Source organism: Emydura macquarii, unplaced genomic scaffold (genome assembly GCF_026122565.2).
Source record: "Emydura macquarii macquarii isolate MOO-44397 ecotype Brisbane River unplaced genomic scaffold, CSIRO-AGI_Emac_v2 contig_2768, whole genome shotgun sequence".
Classification (NCBI taxonomy): domain Eukaryota; kingdom Metazoa; phylum Chordata; order Testudines; family Chelidae; genus Emydura; species Emydura macquarii.
The window spans coordinates 41,263,989-41,290,526 of NW_027132905.1; the positions used below are offsets into that span (position 1 = coordinate 41,263,989).

The following is a 26,538-nucleotide window of genomic DNA, read 5'->3' on the forward strand; positions in this document are numbered from 1 at the left end:
GTGTATTGACTTCTTCCTCACTTTGCTGTTCGCTTACTCATTCCAGAATATACTTTTATCTTTAGAAAGTGAGATTAAATATTAATATTATAATTTGAAAACTTTATGTTCAAAAGGCAGTTTGTGTTGAATCTAAATTCAGAGTTCGTTTATCTTCAAAATGTTAGGCTCAGTTAAAGCCTCAAATACTTCCCATCACCTATAAAAACAGAAAGTTATATTCTATTGAATGCATCTCTATTGTGGGGAGGGAGAGGATGTTTTTCCACAAGACTGTAGTAGTCCTAAACCTAAAGGCTTCAGAAGATGGGAACTGAACATAAGAGAGTTTCTAATGCATGTAGTTGTTTCTCACTGGGCCTGGATAACATTCCTGTTCTTCCAGAGGAGGGATGTGCAATTACATTTAGCTAGGGCTTTGCCTACAATGCTCAGATAAAGAGTTGGGCCTGGGGAAGAATAGCAAATATTGCATAGGACTAAGATATTTCTTAGTCAGTTTGTCTAAATCAGTGAACATGTTAATGTGTGCATTGAATCCTTTTGCTTTTCTGCAATGGATTACTCTACGTATGTCTGCATTAATGGAATATCTGAATATTCTCAGAGTAAGATAAATGCAGAATCTAAGATCTATTATAACTTGTCTATTTAGATCACAGCCAACATTGATCCAGTGGGTCGAATTCAGATGCGTACTAGAAGAACACTGAGGGGGCACTTGGCTAAAATTTATGCAATGCACTGGGGGACTGATTCCAGGTGAGTGTCACTGGCACAGAAGGATAATCTTTGGGTTTCATTAAGAGCGTGTGGAAAGTTTAATTTGGTTTTTCATATAGGATGATTAGAAATTCAATCACAGCATTTCAGGTCATGCCTATAATCCATCTGAAATTCTTTCTGCTAGAAGTAGAATTTTAGAAATACCAGAGTCCTCTTTGAAGAGGAGGGAGGGGATCTTGGATGCAGGTGGAGGTGGTTACTTCATTTGAAGTTTCCATAGCCTTTGCTTCTATTCTAATACCAAGAGAATTTAGCAACATTAAATGTCACTTTTTTTTTTTCTTTTTAACCTCCCTATTTTTTGGCATCATAATCTAAATTCAGTTCCAAAGTATCAATCCCTTCTTGCCTGAAGAATACAGTGCTGGTGTCAAAGGAGTTCTGTGGAAATCTAAAGATAGAGTAGAATTTATGTCAGTGATTTAGAGGAAGCATTTAAAAACAGACATTATTTCAAAGATATTAGTCCTTCTCTGATATCAGAACAGTTTTTTTTTAATAAGAATCTTAAAGCACACACAACAGTGAATTGTCCATCTTGAAATGAGTAGACATGGTAATCTCTCATCATAGGAATAGATGAATTAGCTTCTTTTTTAATCTTGTTAATATGTGAATTAGTCTGGTCCTAACAAGTACATTTCTAATCAACAGAAATTACTGAAGGAAGCCTTATTAATCTAATGAAGGTGATCTTGTTAACTCAGTCTTAAATACAGAGATTTTTCACACAAGTTTGATAAATAGTAACTTAAATCCTAGGTTTGTTTATGTATCAAAGGCAAGAATAAAGCAAAGTGCTTAGTATATTAACAAATGGGGCGGAGGAGGGTAGAGGAAAATATTTTTAAAGGAGTGGTACTTGTTTTTACTTTCAGTTTCTGAATTGCTCAGGGTTGGAAGAGCAACAAATAAACTAAGTATAACAGTTTCATTTAAAGTTTCATGTTTGTTTTGTCAAATCTCATACTTTATTTCATAGGATTATTGTTTTAATTTGTCACAAGTATGTAGTTTCCAATGTTGAAAGTTGTATTTTATATGGCAAATACTTATTTTAAAAGAAAAACCATTAAGCTCTGTGCAAGCTAGATCAACAGGCCAATATCACATTGCCTATGGTGTCGGATGACTAAATTTTATGCATGTGGCAAGCTGAGTTTGAAATGAGAACTTTAAAGAGTAAGGAAATCATGCTAAAAACTTCAGCATTTTTAGCAATAGGATTGAACAAAGTCAGCCGGAGGAATCACCAAATTAGTTCTGGTGTCACATTCAAGATCATAGACCTTTATTTTTTGTCTTATTTCTATCTAACACTCTTTCAAAAAGTGAAGGAGGCCAGGTAAATATTTTTGTAACTTTTTATAAAAACACAATTATTTTTTTAAAAAGTATATTTTCCTTTCAAATACAATACACAACAACATAAGGAATCTGTGAACAAGACTACATATATCTCTGGATTGAAGTAATCTCATGCAAATTTGGCATAATATCATCAGAACTCCTTAAGATGTACATAACCTTAACACAGCCTGACTACAATAGCCTCATTTGCTCATCTTTACAATGTACCATCCTTGATGGTAGTTGGCAGAGCTATGTTGGGGAAGACAGCTTAGCACTTACCCTCACTGTTAGTTTACCCATTACATTTTAGTTCTGCATTTTATGAACACTAAATTCATTCAGATTTCTAAAAGGAGTAGTTGACTTCAAACAGTCTCCATCCCACTGCATTTTCTCACTGTTTATGTAATTTTCAAGAAATAACCCTGACTGTTAGCATATTTAGAAAGTCATATAGGACCAAAAACCACTACTCATGATACTTAAAACATAAGTTCCAGGTAAAACTGTTTTCACTAGAGACAACTTATACATGATGCATTCCCCCACCCCCAAGGACTGAAATATCTTTATCCTTTTCTCAAGAGGTGCCCATATCCCTAACAGTAAAGGAGAGATTCAGAAGATTACTATGCAGTAGGAATGTTTTGCTGATTAGACTATCATTTGAAGGGACATAACTAAGTTGAAAATCATATTTTCGTCTGAAAATTATTTGTATTACCATAAATATATTTAAATAACATCTGAGATTACTGAAACTAATAGGTTAGGGAAAAGGCTCTCCTTTTTCTGTTAGTTTTAGTTTGAAGATTTTTAACAAATTTTGGGGCATGCTAGTTGAAATGGAATCTATTGGAAACCAAGTTTTTTAATTTAGTCAATTAAAATTTCATTTAAATGTCCCACTAAGTTCCAACAGTGTTCAGTACTGTACAAATATTGAAGCCACAATTCCTGCCCTGAGAAAGTAGAAGGCTCAAAAGTGTGACATCGTGTTTTATTCGCTAGATAAATTAGGTAATACTGTTATCTACTGAAAATACGTGTAGCACTTATCAACAAACTCAATCTGAGAGGAGCCAACTGGGGTTGTTTTCATGAACTTGAATTAAAGGTACAAAAGTCAGACTCAAGTGGCACCAGTGTAACCTGTGCACAGTAGAGTAGCCTAAGGCAGCCACAGTTCTTTCTCATAGACTCATTAAGTTCAGAAGAGACCATCATGATCTAGCCTGATCTCCTGCACATTGCAACCACAGAACCTTGCCTACCCACTCCTGTCCTAGACCCATAACTGTTCACTGAATTACTGAACACTTCAAGTTTACAGGGAGTCTGCCATTTACACTAGTTTAAACCTGCAAGTGACCCACACCTAATGCTGCAGAGAAAGGTGAAAAACCCGCAGGGTCTGTGCCAATCTGACTTGGGGAAACTTCCTTCCCAACGCCAATATGGTGATCAGTTAGACCCTGACAAGTATTATAGTAACACTTAGCCCAAATCAAGGATAAGGCACTGTACACACAATATGAAAGAAGTCCCTACCCTAAAGTTTGTAATTGTACTGTTAAAGTAGCTCTTGTATTGATACCAGAATCTGAAAAGTAAAGCTGTCAGATTTCTGAATAGAAGATCTAATATAAAGCTAGAGTGGTGTATTTGGGTAGGTGATTTGTTGTAGCCAGTTGCTTTATTTTTTAATGAATGTATCTTTAAAAGGAGGGACTTGGCTTGAGATGTGGACCCTTATCACAAATATGTGTTAAAATAAACAATTAAACCTGACACTTTTCACAAAGGCCTCTTAGGATGATAGCAGCTTTAAAAGTTAGAAAATGACCAGTGTTCTGTTACACTAGTGAAAGGTGGTACTGCATAGTATTTGTGTTTGAGACTTGGACTTTTTACTGTGGTATTGCTTGAATTAGGTTTGCACATACAGATCTTAAGATGGAAATTGAAATGATGTGGTGCTTTAGCACTATACTATTGAAACTTCTAAGGTGAATAGCCAAATTCTTAGTCTAAGTAATATGTTGGAAAGAAAGTGTGTAGGTCAGTTCACAGAGCATGAAACATTACACAGCTGAACTCCATTTTACATCTGCTTCCCTAATGTAGAAAAAGGCATGCTCAGCCCTTTTTGTCTCATTGTTCCTGCAACCTGGATCTTTTTGTTCCTGGAGTAAGAGAACCTATTTATTTATATATATTTATATATATAAAGCCTAGAAACAAAAGCTCACATTTTAAACTAGACCAAGAATACCACTGTTGCAAAATGGTGTATTTCAGACAGTCTCCAGTGAGAGAGGAATGAGGTTCTCTCTCTCTCACTCACACATGAAACAAAGAAAAGAAAGCAACCCCTTCCTTCCCTGCACTCTACCCTTCAACTCAAGAGTATTTCTCTATAAACTAAATTTTCTGTTGGCCTGGGTTTTAACTCTACTCAATACTGGATTTTATTTATTTTTAGGTCTGTATTGGTTTTCAGCCTGAAACAAACTTTTTTGCCATGTGTTAAAATAGAAATTGAGAAGATAGCATTCTATTAATGGTCCAAATAACTAGCTGGCTCTGCTTATTTTTAGTATGCCTATCACTGTGATTTCTAAGGTTTCAAATACATGAATCAAGAGACATCAGTGCTGTTTAGGGATTATTTTTGCTACTTCCTGATTTGTGCATCGGTGGATCATTCGGGGAGAAGGAAGGAAGAATTCTCAGATCCTTTTCCCCAGCTCTTTCAGTAAGGAAGGTCTGCAAAAGACAATGCAAAGTATGTGGAAACAAGATCAACTTCTGAGAATAACACATGTATTTTTAATAGTTTACCAGATTATTTCTGGATTGGGAAGCAAGCTAAAATAGGCTTTTACTAATAACTCTGTGTGTGTTTTCTCAACCCACACCCTCAGAATCTTTGACAATCAGGAGAGAGTGAACATCTTGCTGTCTTTAATTTTTTTTTGTAAAAGATAGCATCCCTATTTTACGAATGTGGGGAAAGGAAAGCTTAGAGCGGTAGGTGACTATTGCAAAAGTCAGTGATAGTCATAGAACCTAGATCTCCTGTGCTTTAACCACATAACATTGCAACAACTATTGGGTTGCTTTGCTGTTAACTGCTAATATAGTTTCTCTGAAGTTAAAGCTCTGGAAATGGCTTGGAGGGTTGCACTGCTGTTCAAAGAGCAGTAATATTTAACACGTAATATGAAGGGCATCTACTTTTGTTTCTGAGGCATGTTATTTAAGAGAATATTGGTGTTGCATTGTACTTCATATAGTATCTTTTAAACCTTTCATGTAAACATCTTAGTAGTTTTGATAGCATTCCATCTGAAATTGTTCTCTTCTTATTTTCCTGCAGTAATTGTCTGTTTATCTTACATTTTCTCTCCAGGCTTCTAGTTAGTGCCTCCCAGGATGGCAAACTTATCATTTGGGATAGCTACACCACAAACAAGGTGAGAGTAATTGACTGCTGGTTAATTAAAATTTGACTGAAAATACAAGGGAAGGGAATATTATTTACCTACTTTAGCTCTGAAAGGGATACAGCAAAACTTAGTTTTAAAAAACTTGACCTCTAAAATCGTTACAATCTCAAACAATGTGGTTAGAGACCTGTGTGTGTGTGTATATATATAAAAAATGTCTCAGAAAAACTAAAAATATATAGTTGTTTGAGTGTATTTTTGCTTTGCTGCTGCAGGAGCAGCTGTCATCCAAGGGAGTAGAAGTTAATTAGCAAAGGTTTCCCAGAAATGTGCTACACAGCACAGCCATATTAGTTTGGGCTCTGTAATAAAGCAGAGAATTAGCAGAATACAGGTAAGAGATTGGTGTCTTTCTGACTGCAGTAACATGATGTGGAAAAGGGTTACAGAAGGTTTATGGTCATATGGCTGTGGACAGTTTCCAAGGATTGCTGTTGTGAGCTCTATAATAAATTCCATGATGAGTGAAAAAGCAATGCTTGTAAATGAATAATTACAAAACTGGTTGTAGAGAACTGAAAATAAAAAATCTTCAGCAGGTAAATGGCAGTTAAAAAACCAGAAGTGCTTTTTTAATTGAAAAAGATGATGCAGAAATAGGAAATAAAATACTTTGTTCTTCTACAGTGACATCCATATTAGGATTTCAAAACTTTTGCAAACATTAATTAATCTTCAACATACCTTGCAGGCAGGGACTTGTATCCCTATTTTAGAATTGGGAAAACTGGATCTCAGAGACATTGCTATTTGATTAAGGGCACACAGGAAGTCTTTGGTAGAGTCATAAATAGAATTCTTTATCAAGTGCTCTGGTTACAAGTACATTGTTCCCCTGAAACAAGATCCAGTCAGTGAAAGAAAGACTTTCCAATCCAGAAAATTTGAGGGCATGTTCTTAACCTAGAAAGTTTTTTATTAATAGTTGTGTAGATTACACCTGAAAACAGCTTATCTACAGCTGAAAACTGGTTGTCTAAAAATGTTCTAGTCTTACATGGTGGCTAAGCAGTATTTGTTGCAATTATGCTGCGCACAGTATTAGTAATAAGAAGGAATGTGATCATAAATGTGTTATATCCTATCCTGAGGAGATTTGAACAACTATTTTGAGGTATTTTATTAGCTTCATGGTAGAAGATGCATGTCTTGCAATTAGTTGGCTGTGTTTTTAGTGCAGGGCATTCCTCTTCTATTTGGACTTTTATATCCCACCCATTACCACAGAATCTATAGTCTGTATTCTTCCTCCTGCTACCTTTAAAATAAGATCTGAAGAGAGATTAGTGTAAGAGAAGATGTAAATAAGAATCTCCTCATGATCAATCGACTTAAACAGAATACGTAATTTATCTTTATATTCCAGGTCCATGCCATTCCCTTGCGTTCATCTTGGGTGATGACCTGTGCATATGCCCCCTCTGGAAACTATGTGGCCTGTGGTGGTCTTGATAACATCTGTTCTATTTACAACCTGAAAACTCGTGAAGGAAATGTACGTGTCAGCCGTGAGCTGGCTGGTCACACAGGTGAGCCTCAGTTCTAAAGGGTAAACTAATTGTGAGCGAAACACATGATGAATCGTGAACATTAGATATAGAAAAGATCCATTAGGTCATCTGTTCAATCCTGCAGTGTCAGAGGACTGGTTTCCTACAGCATAAAGTCCAGTCTTATTTTAAATGCACCAAGCAATGAGGCTTCAATTACTTCCCTTGAAAGTCTATTCCATAGTCTAGTCTCTGTAAGGAAATTTTTCTTTAATATTAAACCTGAAGGTTAAGTGTCATCTTATAATTCTATTGCTTTTGTGCATGCCCTTTTGCACCTAGTTAAATAAATTTTTCCCCTGCCTTGTGTGTTCAGTTTTCAAATAGGTAACATTTTCTTCTCCTCTTCCCCATGCCAAAATCATAGTCATCACCTTGCCAATCTATACATCTTTAGTTTTTAATCTTTCTTCAGGAATTGTTCCTTTTGGCCCTTAATTCTATATTGCTCACAAGCACTATGTTTGTTACAACTTTTGCAATACTTTAAATATCTAAATAATGAATATAACAGCTTCACCAATCTAACAGCTTCATAAATCTTTATTGCTCACTTCCCTAAAAAGACAACAGTCCCTTACAGAAAAAATGTTGGCAAGTGCAGCATTACACAAATTGAAAATAATTGAACTCGTTATATGTAATGAACTTTGTAGCAGAAAATTGGACAAATTTTTTTCTTAAATACATGAGTCCTAACTTATTACATTTGTGCGCGGTCTTAAATAATTCTTTATTTACCTCATTGTTGGTGCTCTTAATAAGAGGGCTCTTATTGTAAAACCATATCCTAGTGAAGCTTAATGCAGTTGGGTCAAAATATCTAGTCTTTGGAGGTTGTGGAAGGGAAGTTTGGTGATTATAAATGGGAATTTCATTTTGCAACTCTTTTTTTCTTGATGGAAAGTAAAACTACTACTGTATAGCATATCTGCTTAGAGATTTGTTTTGGTTTTTTTGTATCCAAGCTCTTCCCTCATATTGAAAGGACACTACATTTAAAAATTCAGAGAGAGAAACCTAATTGGCCATCCGTTTGTTTTATCATGGAGTGCAATCATATATCTCAGACTGTCTGCTGGTACCAATTTTTATTTCTGTGAACAAGACAATTTCATCTTGATTTTCATAAGGTCTCAAAGATTTGAGGTCTGATTTTTCAGAGGTGCTGCAATTTCAGCTTGTTGCTTTCACCTGGAGCTGTGGGTGCTGAGCACCTCCTGAAAATCAAACCCACTATTTCCATTCTTGGTTTCTAAATTGCCGTCTCAGTTCTGGAAGGCAGAAGTAATAGATTCTTTGAGTTTTGGTTTAAACCGTGGCCTGTTTTTCAAGGTCTTCATTTTCTTCGAGATGCTTACCTATCCTCAGCCCTTCTTTCCCCACATCTTCAGCCAATTATCATTGATACGGCATAATACCTTTGGAGACCCCCAGACATAATTAGCTGTTCAGGATACTGCTATCTAAGAACTTCTGAACTGAATTTAGATTTAAACTCTAGAGTGACTCGTATCTTATTACTCTTGGAAATCCATAAGGATGTTTGGCTGGCCGTAGAAATATCTGAAAGCCTTTTTAAAAAAAAAAACAAAACCCAAAACAAAGCAAAAAAACTCCCCCACATTTCTATTACTAGCAACCAGGACCTGAAGTGCCCAATTCTAGGATCCACAATGATTCCTTTTCAGTGGCTTACCCTTCAAAAGGAGGGCACAGAGCTAGTTTCACTGGATGCGGGGGAATTGTTAGTGTAGATTGTCCTACACTGCTCCCTTGTGCTGGAGATAGGAGGGGACAGAAGGAAGTGAAAGTGGTCTGAGTTCTCTGTACTACAGCTATTCTGAGGCTTCTCTAATCTACATCAGGGCCATGCCAAAATCCTGGAGACTACAGGGCTATATTTGGCCCTCCTGGGTTCTGTCTCTTCAGAGGTGCAGCACAGAATTTGTCCCAAGCTTTTTCACCAAAGTAAGTGAGTCTCATAATTAGGGATAAGGAGCTAGGATTGTGAGAATAAAGGTAACCACATAATGGGTCTAGTTTCCTTGAAATAAGATTCAGTAAGGCAGCTAAAAGCAGAGAGTGGAAAGCTTTGGAGATGAGCTCAGGATTTTTCTCTTCCCCCTTCTACAGCCCAAGAGCATTGCAGCAGTAACATCCCATATCACAGCAGAAGTTGGAATGATTATTCATTAGAGTGACTTCTACCTGCTGAAGGAATGTGCAGTTAAGGAAAAAGGAAAGGAAGCTGAAAGTTTAATGGGAACAAGAAGCTGCTCAGAAATAGGATGTAAATTGGCTTGATATCCTGCCTTGTTGAGGTCTGAGTCCGTTGTCTCTTGCATTGGGCTGGAACTTTGGTTCAAAGAGTGCCTGTGCTGATTCTGGAAAGCCCAACTGTGCATAACAGGACTGATTATCTCTTAGATATTATATAGTGCCAGTCACTTCAGTAGTTAGATGCTTATAACCATAGCATGTGACCTGCTCAGTGTTATATCAGCAGGCCTTTGTTCACTTCCAGCTTCAGTAATAATACACCCAGCAATCTGAAGGACGGAATCAGCTTGTAATAAGTCATATCTGTCAAGGTTGCAACCCAGAAACTGTGTCTCATCTTTATGCTGCCTTTGTTTCTGTAAAGAACAAAATCCCAAGATGCAGCAAAACAGAGGCCTCTTACTCCAGAGGCTGCCAGCATGGCTCCGGAAAAACCTTTAACAGCTCTTAAGAGTAAACATCAGGCGGGCTGTGTGTCTTGCTGTTTTTCTGCCTGATCAAGCTCTACTTATACAGAGTAAAAGGAACTCTCTGAAAACTATTCATTGAAGGAAACCAAGGTGATTCATAAATGGTTGTAATCAGGCAAAGCTTTCCAAGCTTTTGTTTAATGAAAATAATAACAAAAATGTGTTAAACCATATTTTAGATGGCACTTCACTTCCTTTCATCTCTTGTGTTTCTGTCAAAGCATAGATTAGCTATCTGGTTCACTGGAGTTGTGTACTTCTGTCTGAAGTAGAGAGATGTTGACTGACCACTAAAATAGATACTTAGTAGTTGTGATAACTAAGCAAACCATGATCCATAAAAAATACTTTTCCTTAAGTACTTATTATAAAGAAAAATTGAACTAGCTGTTTTATACATTTTTGTTGGGGATCATGATGCAGTCTATGTGCTTGTCAAAACTCTAAAAAAAGATTTGAGCAATAAAAAGCTAAGAATATCTCTGTAATATATCTTAGCTGTTAAGTGACCTCCTTTAGAGAAGCATCCTGTAAATTAGTATGATCACTAAAATGCAGTATGTGGGCTCATGTCAGGGTGAATGGGGTCTCCACAGTGGGTGAAAGACTGTATTTTATTGTAACACAAGATGCCTGGAAAGTGTACATCAAAAGAGGTGATTGGTTTCATTTGTTAGTGTGAAATCTTAGAGGGTCAGTGTAAATGAAATGCTCTTCTAGTGCAGGGTTAAACGGATGCTGCAATAAAGCTGTAAAAATGGCAAATGAAATACAGTGTTGATAAAATAAAAGTAATACACATTGGAAAATACAATCCAAACTATACCTATAAAATGATGGGGTCTAAACTGGTTGTTACCACTGAAGAAAGAGATCTTGGTGTAATTGTGGATAGTTCTCTGAAAACATCCACTCGTGCAGCGACAGCCAAAAAAGCTAATAGAATGTTAGGAATCATTAGGAAAGTGATAGATAAGAAGACAGAAAATATCATATTGCCTCTTTATAAATCCATGGTACGCCCACATCTTGAATACTGCGTGCAGATTTGGTCACCCCATCTCAAAAAAGATATATTGGAATTGGAAGAGGTACAGAAAAGGGCAACCAAAATTATTAGGGGTATGGAAAAGCTTCCACATGAGGGGAGAGAGAGAAGACAGACTTTTCAGCTTGGAAAAGAGATGACTAAGCAGAGATATGATAGAGGTCTATAAAATCATGATTGGTGTGGTGCAAGTAAATAAGGAAGTGTTATTTACTCTTTCTCATAACACAAGAACTAGGAGTTACTAAATGAAATTAATGTGCAACAGGTTTAAAACTAACAAAAGGAAGTATTTCTTCCCACCACACACAGTCAACCTGTGGAACTCCTTGCCAGAGGATGTTGTGAAGGCCAAGACTATAATGGGGTTCAAAAAGAAAATGGAGTTCATGGAAGATAGGTCCATCAATGGCTATTAGCCAGGAGGGGCAGGGATTGCTGTTTGCCAGAAGCTGAGAATGGGCGACAGGATGGATCACTTGATGATTACCTGATCTGTTCATTCCCTCTGAAGCTCTTGCCATTGGCCACGATTGGAAGACAGGATACTGGGCTACATAGACCATTGGTCTGACCCAGGATGGCTGTTCATATGTTCTTATAACCCAGAATCTGAGGTAAACTATCCTCAGCCTACCCCTAGGGTTTCAGCTTGCTTTTCTGAATCTGACCAACATCCTTTTAGGGGACTAAAAGGGGGAACCTTAGTCCACAATGGCCACAGATCACCCCTATCCTATAAGCAGAAGGCCCATCAGCAAAATTACAGATCTTTCGCTTCTGGGAACCGTTCCTTTTAGCCTTCCAAATTCACTGGAAACTGGCTGCAAGATGCAACCAACTAACCTTCCTACCAAGTATGGCCATGAATTACTAAATCCTCTTCCTGTTCAACCTGACCATGCATGAAGGATGCTGAGAGGAAGGTGAAAAAATCCATCAGGCCTATGCTAATATAGCCCCAATGGATTGAAATAAAGCAAAAAGAGGCTCCACATGGTCTGACCTAAGCTTTAAATTAATGAAAAGAGAGAGGAAGGGAAGAATCACTTCCTTCCTCCAGCTGGCCAATGAATGGATAATGCCTGGGGAGGAGGAGCCACCCCACATCCCTCAGCGAGGGCTCTCATGCTTTCTGCTGGGACTGGCAGTAATTGGAATAGCCCCATCAAGTTTTCAACCTGTTAAGGCAGTTGCGTGATATTTTATGAGGAGTTACATTGTGCTGTAATTTAGATCTAAAAATATCATATGTCTGTAGATGAACTATATAAGAATAAAAATTTTGCAATGGAGGCAGCTGGGACAGCCAACTTGAAGCCAAGTTATTGCACTACTGTTTGTCATGTGGTCGCTTTTGGGTGATCAGAAAACTGCAGTACAGAAATACCCAAATAAAATGGTGTTTTTTATGTTGCCTCATCCAATGTACTTCCCTGTAGAGGAGAGTTAGCTTGATCCAAGTAATGCCATGAGGGCTTGCTGCCCTTGTGTATAAGGCCACCAGTTTACTCTCTTCATGTTGCCTTAGTACTTATGAAACAAGATACATCTCTTCTCACACTCTCTTCTGCTTGGACAGTGAATCCTAGTGATGCTCCCAGCCCCTCTTGTCCCAGATAAGCGCTAATAGAACTTTCAAACCTAGTCTTATGTGAAAGACTGTCTATCATCTGCTCATTTAGATCTTTCCTTTTTTTCTTGAACAACCAATGGACTTTTTGTGTTTTCTAGCCTTGAGTTTTACTCTTTGTTTGGATAAGATCAGCAAATATCTGATTGAATCTGATAGCAGTCTATAAATTAAAGTGGTCCTTAACCAACTACTCTGATCTGTACTTATTGTGAAATTTCTGACTATTCTTGGTGGTTTCCTCTCTGAATATCTACACTACAATCAGAGGTGTGTCTGCAGCATGTGTAGACATACCCTAGCTAGCTCTAATAACAATAGCAGTGAAGCTGTGGCAGCATAGGTTGTACAAACCCACCTGGGGCCTAGATTTTGGTCTTGGGCGGCTAGCCCATGCTGCTACTGCTAGCTGGATCAAAGCTATATTAGGTATGTCTACATGTGCTGCAGTTACACCTCTGACTGCAATGTAGACATGCCCAGTACATGCATGAAAGGTGGCTTCACTACATGACCAACTCAATAGGAAAAGTAGACTGGAATTTGCAACTTTGTTCAGCCAATGTTACTTTTTGCAGGTTACTTGTCATGCTGCCGTTTCCTGGATGATAATCAAATTGTTACCAGCTCTGGAGACACTACTTGGTAAGCAGTAGAACTGTAACATTTGTACTAATGGCTGTGTATTTAAAAATACAGATATATATATTATAGGGGAACTTGTCATAACACTTGTGTAATAGCAATAGTGTGCACTCCTGTTGTATGAATTCTGTGTGAGCCGTCTTTGTTCTAGAATTCTCATTGGACAGCATGCCTAAAAACCTCTAATGGCTTGCAATTTAGGATAAATAACACACAAATGGAAATACTGCTGTAAGGCTCTACAGACTATGCTTTTGAATACCCCCTTTTTAAATAAAAAGCATTAGATGTGTCAAGAGCCAGACTTTAAATTCTTCTTTGAATTTGTCAGACCATTGGCTGACAGATGCATGTGCTAACTAACTTTCATCGTTGATGATTTTTATTAACACATCTAATACAAATATTTTTAAGATGTAAAACTATTGCACATGGTCTGCAAGAGCTCATTCAAAGCAATTATGGCTCACTGAGGAAAGAATTAAAGTTTGGGGAATATGAATTTTGACACACTGTGGAGCTATAGCTTCAAACAAGTCTCCTGTAACAACTGCTAGTTATGGATCAGTGTCTGATAAGAGGAAATAGCTCCCCCAGAGCAGTAATGTCTGTTTAGTTGAGTCTTGTGCACTTTCTAAAAATCCATTTATCAAATTATTAGGAAGTGAACTTGATGTATACAGACAGTAAAGAGTCACAGTTAGTGCATGTGGTTTAGCCTAATACAAACTTTTACAGGAGTTTAGTTACTTTTATGCCAGAGCCATTTAAAAAAAAGCCCCAACATTCTGCACTTCCTTTTTTGCACTCTGTTACTGGTTGGTTGTTTCAAATTCTGAACTCCATTATATTAATTTTTATTAGTGAGAAGATGGAATATGAAACCGTAGATTTTGGTTGTCAGCTGAAGGATAGGTTGAAAGAACTAATGAGACTTTTTTCCTTTAAGTTCTGTAGTACCATTATAGGGAAAAAATATTAAATATTGAGTCATATTGGTAAAATTTTTTGTTTAAACCTATAACCTTCTGAATAACTTTCAGAAAGTCGTCTTAAAAAGTTAGCAGAAGTGAATTTCAAAGGAACATAGCTGAACATTTAACAAAACATTCATTCCAAAACTAAAAATATCAGGTTTAGAACATTTTTCAATTTTGTGATCCATTGGCTTAATATAAATCTAATTTTCTGTTATAATTTATATACTCCAAAGTCCATTTTCAGAGATCAGCTAAAACACTCAAGGTGCGTTCTCCTTTAGGAGTTGTCTATAGTGCATTTGCTTCTAGGATGTTATGCTCTAGTCCCACTAGCAAAGAAATCTTGTTTTTGTGGGCTAGACCCTTACGTGGTTTGAGCTCTTCTGCAATTACCAACAAAAGAAACAGCCCCTTTAGGTTATAGTTCTATAGAATAAGGCTTAACAAGACTCAAGATTTTCAGCAGGTTCAGCCTGTGTTCTGTTCTTATACTGAATTGTTACTTAAGATGGATTTAATTTTAATCCATCAGAACTGGAACGGTAACGTTAGGTTCCCCCAAAGTTTGCTGCGTTTCTGGACTTTAACAACATTTTTATGCTGCTTTTAGTGTGGCTTGTTTAAACACCTGCTTAACCAATAAATATCCATTTTACCAACAAATTCCCATGTTGAATAAATATATCTTCTTAAAAGGAAAATAGTAGTACGTGCACTAGGCAGCAGTCATTAAGGCAATTATTTTGAAGTCTTCCTAAGACCTTCACTACAGTTTCTTAAGGACCCACCTATTAAATGGCCTTTTTGAGTGGCTTCTTAAGACGGATGTTGACTGTACATGAATTTCTTTAAAGGTAACATGATTTTTCAAAATTGAATGGAATACTTTTTAAATACACCAAGAATTGCAAAAGTGATGCTCTTTGTGCAGGATTATGTAGCTTTAGCAGGTTCTGACTGTTGCATATAATAATTTTTACAAAGTCTGGGTAGGGTGTTGAGTACGCAATGTTCTGGCTTTCTCTTATGGCCTAGCCATTGGCAGAGGATTCCTTTTTGTCTTGTTCTTGTTTCTGCATATGCATCTCTGAAACACACATGGTTCATAATGAAAACTGGTTGTGTTAAGAAAAAACTTCTGCTTTTTGTGCTGATGGTTCCCTTCATTTATGGAAGGAGGAAGCCAGTATCTCCTTCCTCTAAGCCTGCAGTTTCCTAGAATGGGGAACTAGAGAGGAGACTTATATGTGGGGCATGATGTTTTGTAGCTGTAAGTAGAGTTGGGCTGGAACACTGAGTAAAATTTCATATAATAGTTGGAACTGATGACTGAAGGCTGATACAGAATTAATCACTGAACATACGGTTTACATAGCTGGGGAGCCCTAAAACGCAAAACTGGTTTCTGCACTGGCTCTGAGCCAAAGCAGAATTCTACATTGTGCTAACCCTCTGAGAAGCAGAACAGACAAATTAAATGCTTTCTTCTAAACATCTCTGGAAAGTCTGCTGCTTTTGTGGATGATGCAGTCAGTATTTCATCCTCTTTTTATACCCTGTGATTGTCACTGTGATGATCTTGCTGTCAATGGAAAAGTGGGGGCACTGACAGCCATGATGCAACAGTGAATTATTCTGGCTGAATTATACACCTTCAAAAAGCTGCTTTTTAAAAATAATGGAAACACTGACTCAATCTTAACTATAGCAGCAGTAGTGGGTGCTACTCTAAAACAGCTCTACACAGAACACTGCCATGTTGCAGAACTCCATGTATCAACAATGATGAACATTAGTCACTTTGCTCGCTTTATATTGCTCTTAGCCCAGCTGATCTTCTGTAACCAGGAATAATATGTGGCTCCATCTGAAAGCACTGGTGCCTTTTTAAGGCAAAGACTAAGAACTTGTATATGATGTATCAAAATGGCTCAAAGGAGAGCATCTTCTTGCCATTTGTTTTGGGTTTAATATTTCCCTTTTTCTTTTTAATACAAAATTAAACCAGAAAAAACAAGTGACAAACCAGCCCTGTCTGACATGGTCTAACCTTCTAGCAATGTCCTGCAAGACTTATTTTTTTTTTTAAATCAATTTTATTTGATGGCTCTAATTTTTGTTCTTCTCCTCCTCCCCCTTCTGTCAAGCGCCCTTTGGGATATTGAAACAGGCCAGCAGACGACCACATTTACTGGGCACACTGGGGATGTCATGAGTCTGTCCCTTGCTCCTGATGCCAGGTGTTTTGTTTCTGGTGCCTGCGATGCCTCTGCCAAACTGTGGGATGTTAGAGAAGGAATGTGTCGGCAAACATTCACTGGTCACGAATCGGACATCAATGCCATCTGTGTGCGTATGATCTCTGGAACTTGGGGGATGGGATTTAAGTTCATGATGTCTACTCTGCAGTCATCTGTTAGAACTTAGCATATAGTGCATCCTAGAGTATTACAGCATAGATTTTCCTAAACGAAGTGTTTTCCACCGTTGACAAAACTACACAATACAATAAATTTAATGTAAAGTTTATTGCCATAAATGGCTATTTGTTAGGTGCTTAAATAGTACATTACAAAATTTTTATAGTAATAGTATTATTTCATTTTCAGAAGTCTTTAAAAACATTAACTAGTCATGCCAATGCCTCTATGGTGGAGATAATAAGGCACTTTTATCTCCATTTTACAGATAGGGAAACTGAGGCAAGAGGCAGGCGAAAGAACTTGACAAAGAACACAAAGGGAGTCAGTCCAAGCTGGGAATAGATCTTTAGCTCCCAACATAAGATGATTGGCCTGTGTATCAGAGTATTCCGAAGTACCAAATGAAAATGATCTAGCATGTTTTGCACTAAGATTTCATAGTAGTTGGCCAAATAGAAAAAGCCCTTTTCTCAAAAGCTACAAAATACACAGTATCTATGACACTATAATTTCTTTGTTTTGTTTTAAAGTTCTTCCCAAATGGCAATGCATTTGCCACAGGCTCAGATGATGCCACATGCAGGCTCTTTGATCTTCGTGCTGACCAGGAGCTTATGGTTTATTCACATGACAACATCATCTGCGGCATCACCTCTGTAGCATTCTCCAAAAGCGGACGTCTCCTCCTAGCTGGTTATGATGATTTTAATTGTAATGTCTGGGACACACTGAAAGCTGATAGAGCAGGTAAACAGTTTGTGCGTTGGGTTTTAAATACTATTAGGTATACCTAAAGGGGTGACCTGTTGACAGTCCTTTAATCGAACATTAGCACAGTGGTGTTAGCCTACTGTAATTCACCTTTAAAACTCAATAATGTGGTCTGCTGTGAGATCATCCCAGGTGAAGGTATTTTACCCATGTTGTCAACATGCTGGTAGATTTGTAAATGTTAATGAAGAATATGGGGTTTCTGAGGACAGAAAGATTGCCCTCTGCAAACAGAACCCAGTAAAAGAATTAAATCTGTGGAAATTAAATATATTTTTACCTTCAAAGAGCTTATTTTACACTTGGACGGTTTAAAAGTATTTGACACTTTATGAAACACCTACTATTAATCACTTCACATATGGAGGTTCTACAATTGCTTAATATTTACATGAAGATAATTGTCACTATTTCACTGAAATGATTCAGGTTAAGAGTTGGTGGCTATGCTGCGCTGCAGTGCTTGAAGCTGTTTAGTATTCCTCTGAGAACCTGCACTGATTTTTAGGTAGTGTGTAACTGTCAAGCAGAGATTTGTAGCCATTGATTTATTACCTCAAAATTCTTCACACAGTAGAAGAGTTTTGAATAATATTTATTAAACATTCACCCTTTAGTTACTTCATGTTTCACATTTTCTAAAGCTGCTTTATTTGTGTATTTATTATGAAATGTGACTTTGCATGCTTTGGAAGAAGAAACTGTCGGTGGTGATGGGTTCTTATACTATTGTCTCCTTATCTTAGTAAGAGTGATGGTACCTATCTCACTAACATGATACTTTATCTATAAGGTTAAGATTCTGTCACAGGTATTTTTAGTAACCATCAGGGACAGGTGGCAGACAATAAACAAAAAATCACAGAAGCTGCAACCTGTCCCTGGCGGTTATTAAAAATACCCTGGGGGAGGAGGGAAAACAGAGCTGCCGGGGCTTACAGCCGCTCCAGCCCTGCTACTCCAGCCAGTTGGCTGGCCAACCAGCTGCTCCAGCCCTGCCCAAGAAGTCACTGAAATCCCAGAAAGTCACAGAATCTGTGACCTCTTTGACCAAATTGTGTCCTTATCTATAAGGCATGCCTGGATAACGTGTGTTTGTGGCAGTATTTATAAAAGGCATAACAAAAAAAGAAAAGGAAAAAAAGGTTATGTCACTTTATTTAGGGATATAATTAATGGGAAGAAATGAGTATTGAATTTACCAACCCAGCTAGTATAGATACGAACAGTTCCTAAAATATAAACTAGTGATGTTAGAACAGGGAAAGTACAAGTTATCATAAATGACCACAAAGTTTCTGCTGATGATTATAGAACGTAAAGAAGAGAAACTAAAATAGATTAAGAGAAAATATTTCTAATCCTTGGAACCAGCACAAGGCTAAAAAACTAAGTTTCTGTTTTAGAGGCTGGACAAAAGTAATAAACAAAAATTACTTGGTACAAACCGGATCACTGCTGAGGGGGAGGTTGTGCTCAGAATAGAGAAGACCACAGCAACAGAGACTTTCTGTGTGACGTTAGTACCTTCACTGTAGCCTAACAGCAATGCTCCCATGGCTTGTTTCTTCCCCACCCTCTTCCAGTAAATCTGATACCTTCTATCAGTGCTGTGCAGAAATTGGCACAGTGGTAGCTCAGAGTTCATCTGATGAGTAGAGCAGGTTACTTCATTTTTCAGTGCTGCTTATGATTTAATTGTACCAGGAACGTATTTTTCAAATAAAATATAACATCGTTATATCGTCAAAATGCACCTCTTTCAAGATTTTCCCATCATGGTGGTTGTTTACAGTTGAAGCCTGTAATCTTGATACTTCAGCCAGAAATGGACATGCAAATGAAAACAAATTGGTTGTCTGCGGCAGAATATATTGATAGGCAGGGAATTTTTCTTTCATAAATGTGTTATCTTCCCTACTACTGGCTTTGAATCAAGTGCTATAGAAATAAAGTAATTCACTGTTCCACCTGAGAGTCCATTGAGTGGATGAATATAAGGTGCCACTTGTTGCTTTTGGATTACCTGCAGGACTTCAGTTCATAAATTTTGTAACTCCGTGGTAGTATTAGGACCAACACTATAATCCTTGTGATAAATTATTAGGTGGGTGATCCAAGCAGATTAGGGAACTCTTTAGTGGCATATTATTACATTTTATGATTTTTCTGTTGGGGAAAACTATATTTGGTCCCTGGTGACAACTCTCCTCTTTGAAGCTGACTAGGAGGAAGTGTTGAGCTTGCTGGCCTATTGAAATGACTAATACTTGTTCCGTTTCCTGCTTTGATTTTATACTATACTAATGCAGTGTGACTTGTCACCAATGCACTAGGTTGTACTTTGGGTTGACTTTTAAGTAGGAAAAACTACTTTTCAGAGTCCCTATAGAATAAGTTACCTTGCCCCATTACACATCTGTTTAATTAGGGTAGTATTTACCTTGGGAGTCCCGCATTCTGCGGTTTGCTGTGGTTGTTTTTTGGATTGTAGAGGCAGTGATTTCTGCATGTTCCTCCTGCAGGGAAAGTGGAAGGGAAGGGGTGAAAAATAGATACATCACCACAGCTGATCTGGCTCCCACTTTCCCAGAAATCCTCTGTGCTCCCTGCATAAACCTCGTAGTAGAGGGGTGTTGAATGGAAAAAGGGATGACCAAGGATGGTTAGAGTTCCAGGGAGCAGTAATACTCAATAAGGAGGAAGGGATGACAGTCTGCAGATGTGTGCAGTCACATATGTTAATAATTGGTTATTAGAATCCTAACATGCATTGACTCATCCTTCACAAATTAACTGCTCAAGTACTTTGCTTCCTGGGGTACTTTGCTTGGGGACCACTTTAATCTCAGAGTTCTACACAATTCTAGTGTTTGAGTCTGTCGGTTCCCTAACTTCTGGTAGTGGTGTTACTTCTCATATCCAGAGCTTATGCACCATACTGGATCTTTTTCCTTTCACTTTCCCCAGTTGCAAGACATCTTTCTTCTGGACACACTAATAATCATGATGGTATCCACAGTACTACTCCCATGTGCCCTAGAATAATTCTGAGCCATTTAATCACCTATGACAGCAGAGCAGGCTTCCTACATGGCACTATGAATTTTCAAAGATGCGATCAACCACTTATACATGTATTATGTGGCTGCTGCTCCAGAAATACAGAATTTGTTGCATTAAGAAACCCACTGATTCAAATGGGAGACTCTGACACTGCTACAGTTTTAACAGGATGTGGAGATCAGCAGTATTACCCAACATATTATTACATATTCTGTACAGTAAATTAAGCAAATTCTGATTCAGCAAGCAGTAACTTTGCTTTAGGTGACCAAGTCAGTATTTAGAAACTTAAATTCTAAAACATGCGTACTAACACTAAGTTCTTTTAAACGTGTCACAACTGAACTAGATGGGAAAATATTCTTCACAGCATGAATGTACCGAGTCATGTGAACAATGTTACTGATGCAAAGAGAGAGGTTAACTAAGTCCTTTCATCACTGAAACTTCTCCAGGCCAGGATTTTGATAATGTAATGGGTTGAGCAAGACTTGAACATGGGTGCTTTTTACATTCTTTCCTTTCAATGCTCATATAAAAAGTCATACCAGCTTCCTTACTATTTAAGTGTAAGTCTCTCTTTCAATCCCTCTCAATTCAGTTTTTCAAAATGATGTGTTGGTTGAATGGAAGCATCTTCCATACTGGCAAATCCAGTGCATGTAAGTGGCCAGCCTTTGATTACCTTTTCGTAATACATGTGTTTGTAAGCCTCCAAGGAGGGCTAGGACTCAAGCAAGATTAAGTGTGTTTAAGATTCTGCAGCTTAACTCTGCGTTTTTTATAGTCTAGGGTTTTTTAAAAGATTGATTGGCGTATAACACTGTAGGAGGGAAAGTAACTGAATTAAGCAGCAACATGCTAATATAGAATTCAAAACTGGATGGGGTGTGCTGTCCGCAGTATTTTGATAGGCTGGTGATGACCTTGTAACTGAAGTGTGATTGAAGATTATTCCTAGCAAGTGAAAATCTTGTGGCTAACACACTTCACGTTGTCATTCTGTATTTGGGAGTCCTTCATTGACTATTTCAGTCATTTCCAAGTGAATAGTGCCAAAAGTTTGAGGAAAAAATAAATAAAAACCTATCAAAATCAGACTTCTGTAAATATTAAACCAAGTTAATGTTCCATTCTTCTGATTGCCAGGGTATCCAGTACAAACACATAAGCTCTTATCATTGCATTCCTTGAAATGAAGCATATATTCATCAAAACTTTTTAACATTCATGTGTATTTTGTTTTATTTCTAGGTGTCCTTGCTGGGCACGATAACCGTGTCAGTTGCTTAGGTGTGACTGATGATGGCATGGCAGTAGCAACAGGATCATGGGATAGCTTCCTCAAGATCTGGAACTGAAGTCTGTAGGTATTTGTGGGGAATGGAGAAGAACATCCTTAATTACCTTGTTGAAATCTCATTTTTTTCTAATTTCAAATGTACATTGCAACGGCTTTTAAGTAACTAATTTAAAACACTAGAAATAAGGTTAACTTCTTACAGTTTAATTCAGCCTTGTAAAATTCTACATGCCTAGGGGAAGCAATTTTTTTGTGTGGATAGGTATCAATCTTTTTTCCACTGTTGTCATGGTACAGGTGGGTGAACGGCTTTCACATCTGGGCTGATAGATATTATTAAAACTTTTGAAAATGGTGGAAAAAAAAATAATGGATGTAAGTGGGAAGATATAGTAGAGGGTGTGGGAGAATAAATAGTTACACCAGATACAGAAGTCAGTTCAACCATTTCAGAACATAAGTCTTACTAAAACTTTTTGTGTGTCAGACAAGCAACAGACTCCACCGTGACTGGAAGACATTTCCAACGGTTGAAAACTAAAATGATAGCATATCCAATTCAATCAGACTAACTTGGAATCCCCGTTCTCAAAACTTCAAAGGGCAAGATCTTTACCGTCTCCTATTGCTGAAATGAAGAGCACAATTACCTTTCAAAGAAGAATTTCTGTAGTTGTAAACAAAATGAAATTGTGCATTCCTTTTGGGACCATTTTCTGTCTTGAGAATTTAAAAAAGAAACACTATCATAAAAGCATGACCAGAAAGTAAACTTGAGCATAATTGTGAAACAAACTTAACTTCACTGTAGTTTTCAAGTTAAAGTTGAGAACTTTGTTTTATCTCACACGGTTTCAAATGTTAGTCACATTTTTAGAAGGATTTAATTTTTTTTTCACATTTCCTTTTTAAATATATTTCTTTACTGTCAATAATTGAGCAAAACAAGGGAGTGCCCAGTGCATCTGGGGTTGTTAATGCTGTAAATTTAGCCCCTACTTTTTTTATTTGTCTAGTGTCACAAACAATTGTTGCACAAAACATGGCATCTATAGAATAATGTTAAGAAGTAAGGTAACCAAGCACATGCTGTACATGGTATTGAATGCTTGTTTAAAGAACCTTTCACCTTTTATGGATAACAAACGCAAATCCTCAATTCCCACCCACCCACCCCCACACCCACTGATTTTATTTGTTTTTTTAAATCAAGTTTTTCTTTGTCCACTTGGAAGGGCAGTTTATATATCCTAACACTACCCCATAGTCTCAACAACCAGGAATCTCTGTTTTCAAAAGAGACCTGTCCTGCGCTTGGGTATTAAGGCAATTCTTTGTGTATGAAATGATGTACAAATCAATGTTTTGAAAATAATGATCTTAAACTTTCTAAGTTAAACAAAAAAAATTTTTTTTGATTGTTTGCCATATTGGGTGGGTTTACTCTTAGAATCGCATGCTGTAGAAATGCTAAAAAGTGCATACCGGACTAAGTCCTTAGATGTTTTTTTCTTAAAAGAAATAACCTGTTTAAAAACTGTAACCATTGCCGCTGTATTCATTTATTGTTGCTACTCTGTGCATAAATCTATGAAGACTTCAAGTACAAAGCTATGCACATTTTGGAGTAGCGTGAGAAGTCATTTAAAAAAAAAAGAAAGAAAGAAACAGCCTGTTCAAACGATTGCTGTCAAAGATTCTGGGGTGCGGGTGGGGTGTGTGGGAACCCAGATCATCATCTTTATATTAATTCTTTGCAGCCAGTTCCTCTTGTAGAATGAATTCTTTGCATCTGATTAGAATCATTTTTGTAATGAACAGGTTTTCTAGCTTTCTTTTCAAATAAAATGTTAAAAGCAGCAGCGTTTGGACAGCAAATTGTTCTCTTAAATCCTCCTATCTTCACTGTATCCAAAAATGCTCCTCCCTAGCAGCAGTAGTAGCTTTCTCCATTCTGTTTTTCTGCAACATTCTGTACAAAAATGTGCTGTAATTGTGCGTTAGGCCTGGATTTGGCATTAAAAAAAAGATGAATTCCCTCTCTCTTTCATGAAACCACTCTGTAGAGCTTTCTCCGCACCCTGTATCCCTCTTCTTCACCTTTTGTATTTAATTTTAAAGTCAGTGTACTTCAAGAAAGCTGGATGCAAGATAGATACTATATTAAAATGTACTGTTATTTAAGATGTAATAAAGCAGTTTGACATGAGTTTGGTCTGATTGATTTGTTCTCCGGTTTATTGCTCTGCATAAAGAATAAAATTTCCTAAACTAACAGATCTTTAGTGTGAATTCAAACAAATAGCATAAAAATGGCAGTCTGTGCTGTGGCAGCTTCTGATGCATCTTTTGGATTAAATTGAGCATTTTAAAGTGGTTTGGATTTTCCACTCTATTGCACACAGTACTAATTGGCAAACCAGGTATAATCCGTTGTGCAAAATGCCTGAAAAATTGCATGTCTGAATAACTAGCATATACACTAACAGATTCTGCTTGAGTGTTGTAGAGTGATCAATGTGCAGAGCTAACTTAAACCATTCCACAATCTTTCAGCCATGTGATGCTAACAGAAACATCAGTGTTTGTAAAGTACCATCAGTGTCTAGCAGCTATGTGGAATGCTGAATATGTACTAACATAGGGTTTACTAAGGACATAGTAAGTATCTGGAACTCAGCAGCTGCAGACATATTTTTCTCCATTGTTAAATATTTAAGACAGACATTTATCTATTTGATTGTGAGAACCAGTCAAGAGATTAATCAAAAAATGCTTTGAGCTGTCTATGCACAAACTTCCAGTGAAGGTCACTGTAGCACATGAATCACTTGGTATTCATGGCCAAAGCATTCTTGGGTGGAAGATGCTACATTTATCTAAATATACAACTGCTGAGGTTGGAAACAGTTAAGCAAGAGTTTAATTTAATACATTTTTAAAATTGCTTAGTGTTTACCTTTCCTCAACTTCAGTGGAGTGCTCTATCAGCTTACTGTGGCTTATTAGTTACACTGTTGAATTTCTGCTATTTGGCATTGAGATGGGTAAGTAGGTGTCAATATAATGCTCAGTAGGAAAAATAAAAAGGCTGAGTCTCCATATGTAAAATACATTTTCTACCTAACAAAGCTATGGAAAGTTTTTTCCCTTCCCAAATTTGTAAAAAAAAAATCTACATCCCAATACATCTTGATGAAGTGGGTTTCTGCCCACGAAAGCTTATGCCCAAATACATTTTTTAGTCTTTAAGGTGTCATAGAACTCTTGTTGTTTTACATCCCAATAGATGACGTTGTTAGTTTTTCAAAAATATTGTTTTAAAATGCAATTAGTTTTGAATTATCAGTGCACAAAAAGTCAGTCCTAGTTATTTTTTTAAATGGAAAAGGTTTCTGATCTTTTGATTCAGAAACAGCTGACTCAATTTTCCTCATCTTTTATCTGCTCCCCCTCAGCCAAAAAATTGCTTGGGGTGAAACCAAATGGTAAACATTTCAGCCCAAAGTATGTTTTTTCCAAAAGATGCAAGTTTAGAAAAGATGGTTCTGTAATGATTAATTTGCAGCCTTAACTATGAGCTTCTAGCCCGTGAGCATTACATAAGAATGGCCATACTGGGTCAGATCAATGGTCCATCTAGCCCAGTAGTCTGTCTGACAGTGGCAAATACCAGATGCTTCAGAGAGAATGAACAGAACAGGGCAATTATCACATGATCCATTCTTGTTGTCCAGTCCCAGCTTCTGGCAATCAGAAGTTTTGGGGACACCCAGAGCATGGGGTTATGGTCCTGACCAACTTGGCTAGTAGTCATTGATGGACCTATCCCCCATGAGCTTCTCCCATTCTTTTTTTTTAACCCAATTATACTTTTGTCCTTCACAATATATTCTGGTAACAAGTCCACAGATTGACTGTGAGTTGTATGAAGAAGTACTTCCTTATGATTAAAACAAACATAAAACATCTAGAACACTTTAAAATGAACTTGTGACTGAAATGCTATAAATTTAATTCAAAATTCTCTTCTTGTTCCAAGTTATACTGCTGCTATTTTCTATTCCCTTGATATATTTTCTTAATGCAGCAGATGTTTCAGTTGTGAGTTTGTCTAGTCTTTAATGGAACCAGTTCAATCATTCTTCCTCACTATGTGCCCAAATGCACCTTACCATGCTCTTACCCATATGTTGACTTCTTGCTTCTAACAGCTGCTGGGAACCCCTTTGTAGGCAATGGGATATCTGCCAAAACGCACTGATTCCCAGTGTCGAGAGGTTAGTATGTTTTACTGGAAATCTTTTAATATATTTTGAGATCTCTCTAAGATGTTAAAACAACAGGCAATCTTCCCTTGCAAACTTCCCATTGAAATAAATGGATGTTTAAATAAGATTCATATTGCATAGCATGGACATTTCCCTCTTATTTAGTAATACATTTGTTCTGAATACTATAACCTGTGTTGGGGAGGTGGCAGAGAATGATGTACAGCTTGAAACTAATACTTAGCTCTTCTAAAGCTTTGCCCTTGTCTCTGTAATGGGCCAGCCGCCTCATATTTGAACACCCTCAAAGTTGGACTAAGTTTGGATCTGGATTTAAATAGATGTTGCATCTGTAACACCCCTTCCTCTTTCTTTATCCTATGCTGAGATCACAATGCAGTCATGACTCTGCAGCTGTTTTCTATGGGTCCTAAACAAACCCTT

At 37.3% G+C, this 26,538-nt stretch overlaps 1 protein-coding gene and 1 long non-coding RNA gene across 4 annotated transcripts in view; one reads left to right on the plus strand and one right to left on the minus strand.

Moving 5' to 3' along the window:
• The window catches only part of GNB1 (G protein subunit beta 1), an 84,493-nt gene extending 61,892 nt beyond the window's left edge, over window positions 1–22,601 (plus strand). For 2 of the 3 annotated variants that reach the window (XM_067567190.1, XM_067567191.1), the window contains 8 exons: window positions 656–762; window positions 5,555–5,618; window positions 7,018–7,180; window positions 13,214–13,280; window positions 16,408–16,609; window positions 17,214–17,430; window positions 21,775–21,886; window positions 22,311–22,601. In XM_067567190.1, the coding sequence (XP_067423291.1) occupies window positions 656–762; window positions 5,555–5,618; window positions 7,018–7,180; window positions 13,214–13,280; window positions 16,408–16,609; window positions 17,214–17,430; window positions 21,775–21,881 (927 nt within the window). In that variant the 3' untranslated portion in view covers window positions 21,882–21,886; window positions 22,311–22,601. Of the gene's footprint in view, window positions 1–655; window positions 763–5,554; window positions 5,619–7,017; window positions 7,181–13,213; window positions 13,281–16,407; window positions 16,610–17,213; window positions 17,431–21,774; window positions 21,891–22,310 lie in introns of all 3 variants that reach the window. The other variant, XM_067567192.1, reaches the window with a different exon arrangement.
• Window positions 17,349–26,538, minus strand: part of LOC137165768 (uncharacterized) — a 38,646-nt gene continuing 29,456 nt past the window's right edge. The window contains exons 2-3 of the long non-coding RNA XR_010923487.1: window positions 19,898–19,973; window positions 17,349–19,270 (exon numbers count right to left, since the gene is read on the minus strand). This is a non-coding gene — a long non-coding RNA (uncharacterized lncRNA). The remainder of the gene's footprint in view (window positions 19,271–19,897; window positions 19,974–26,538) is intronic.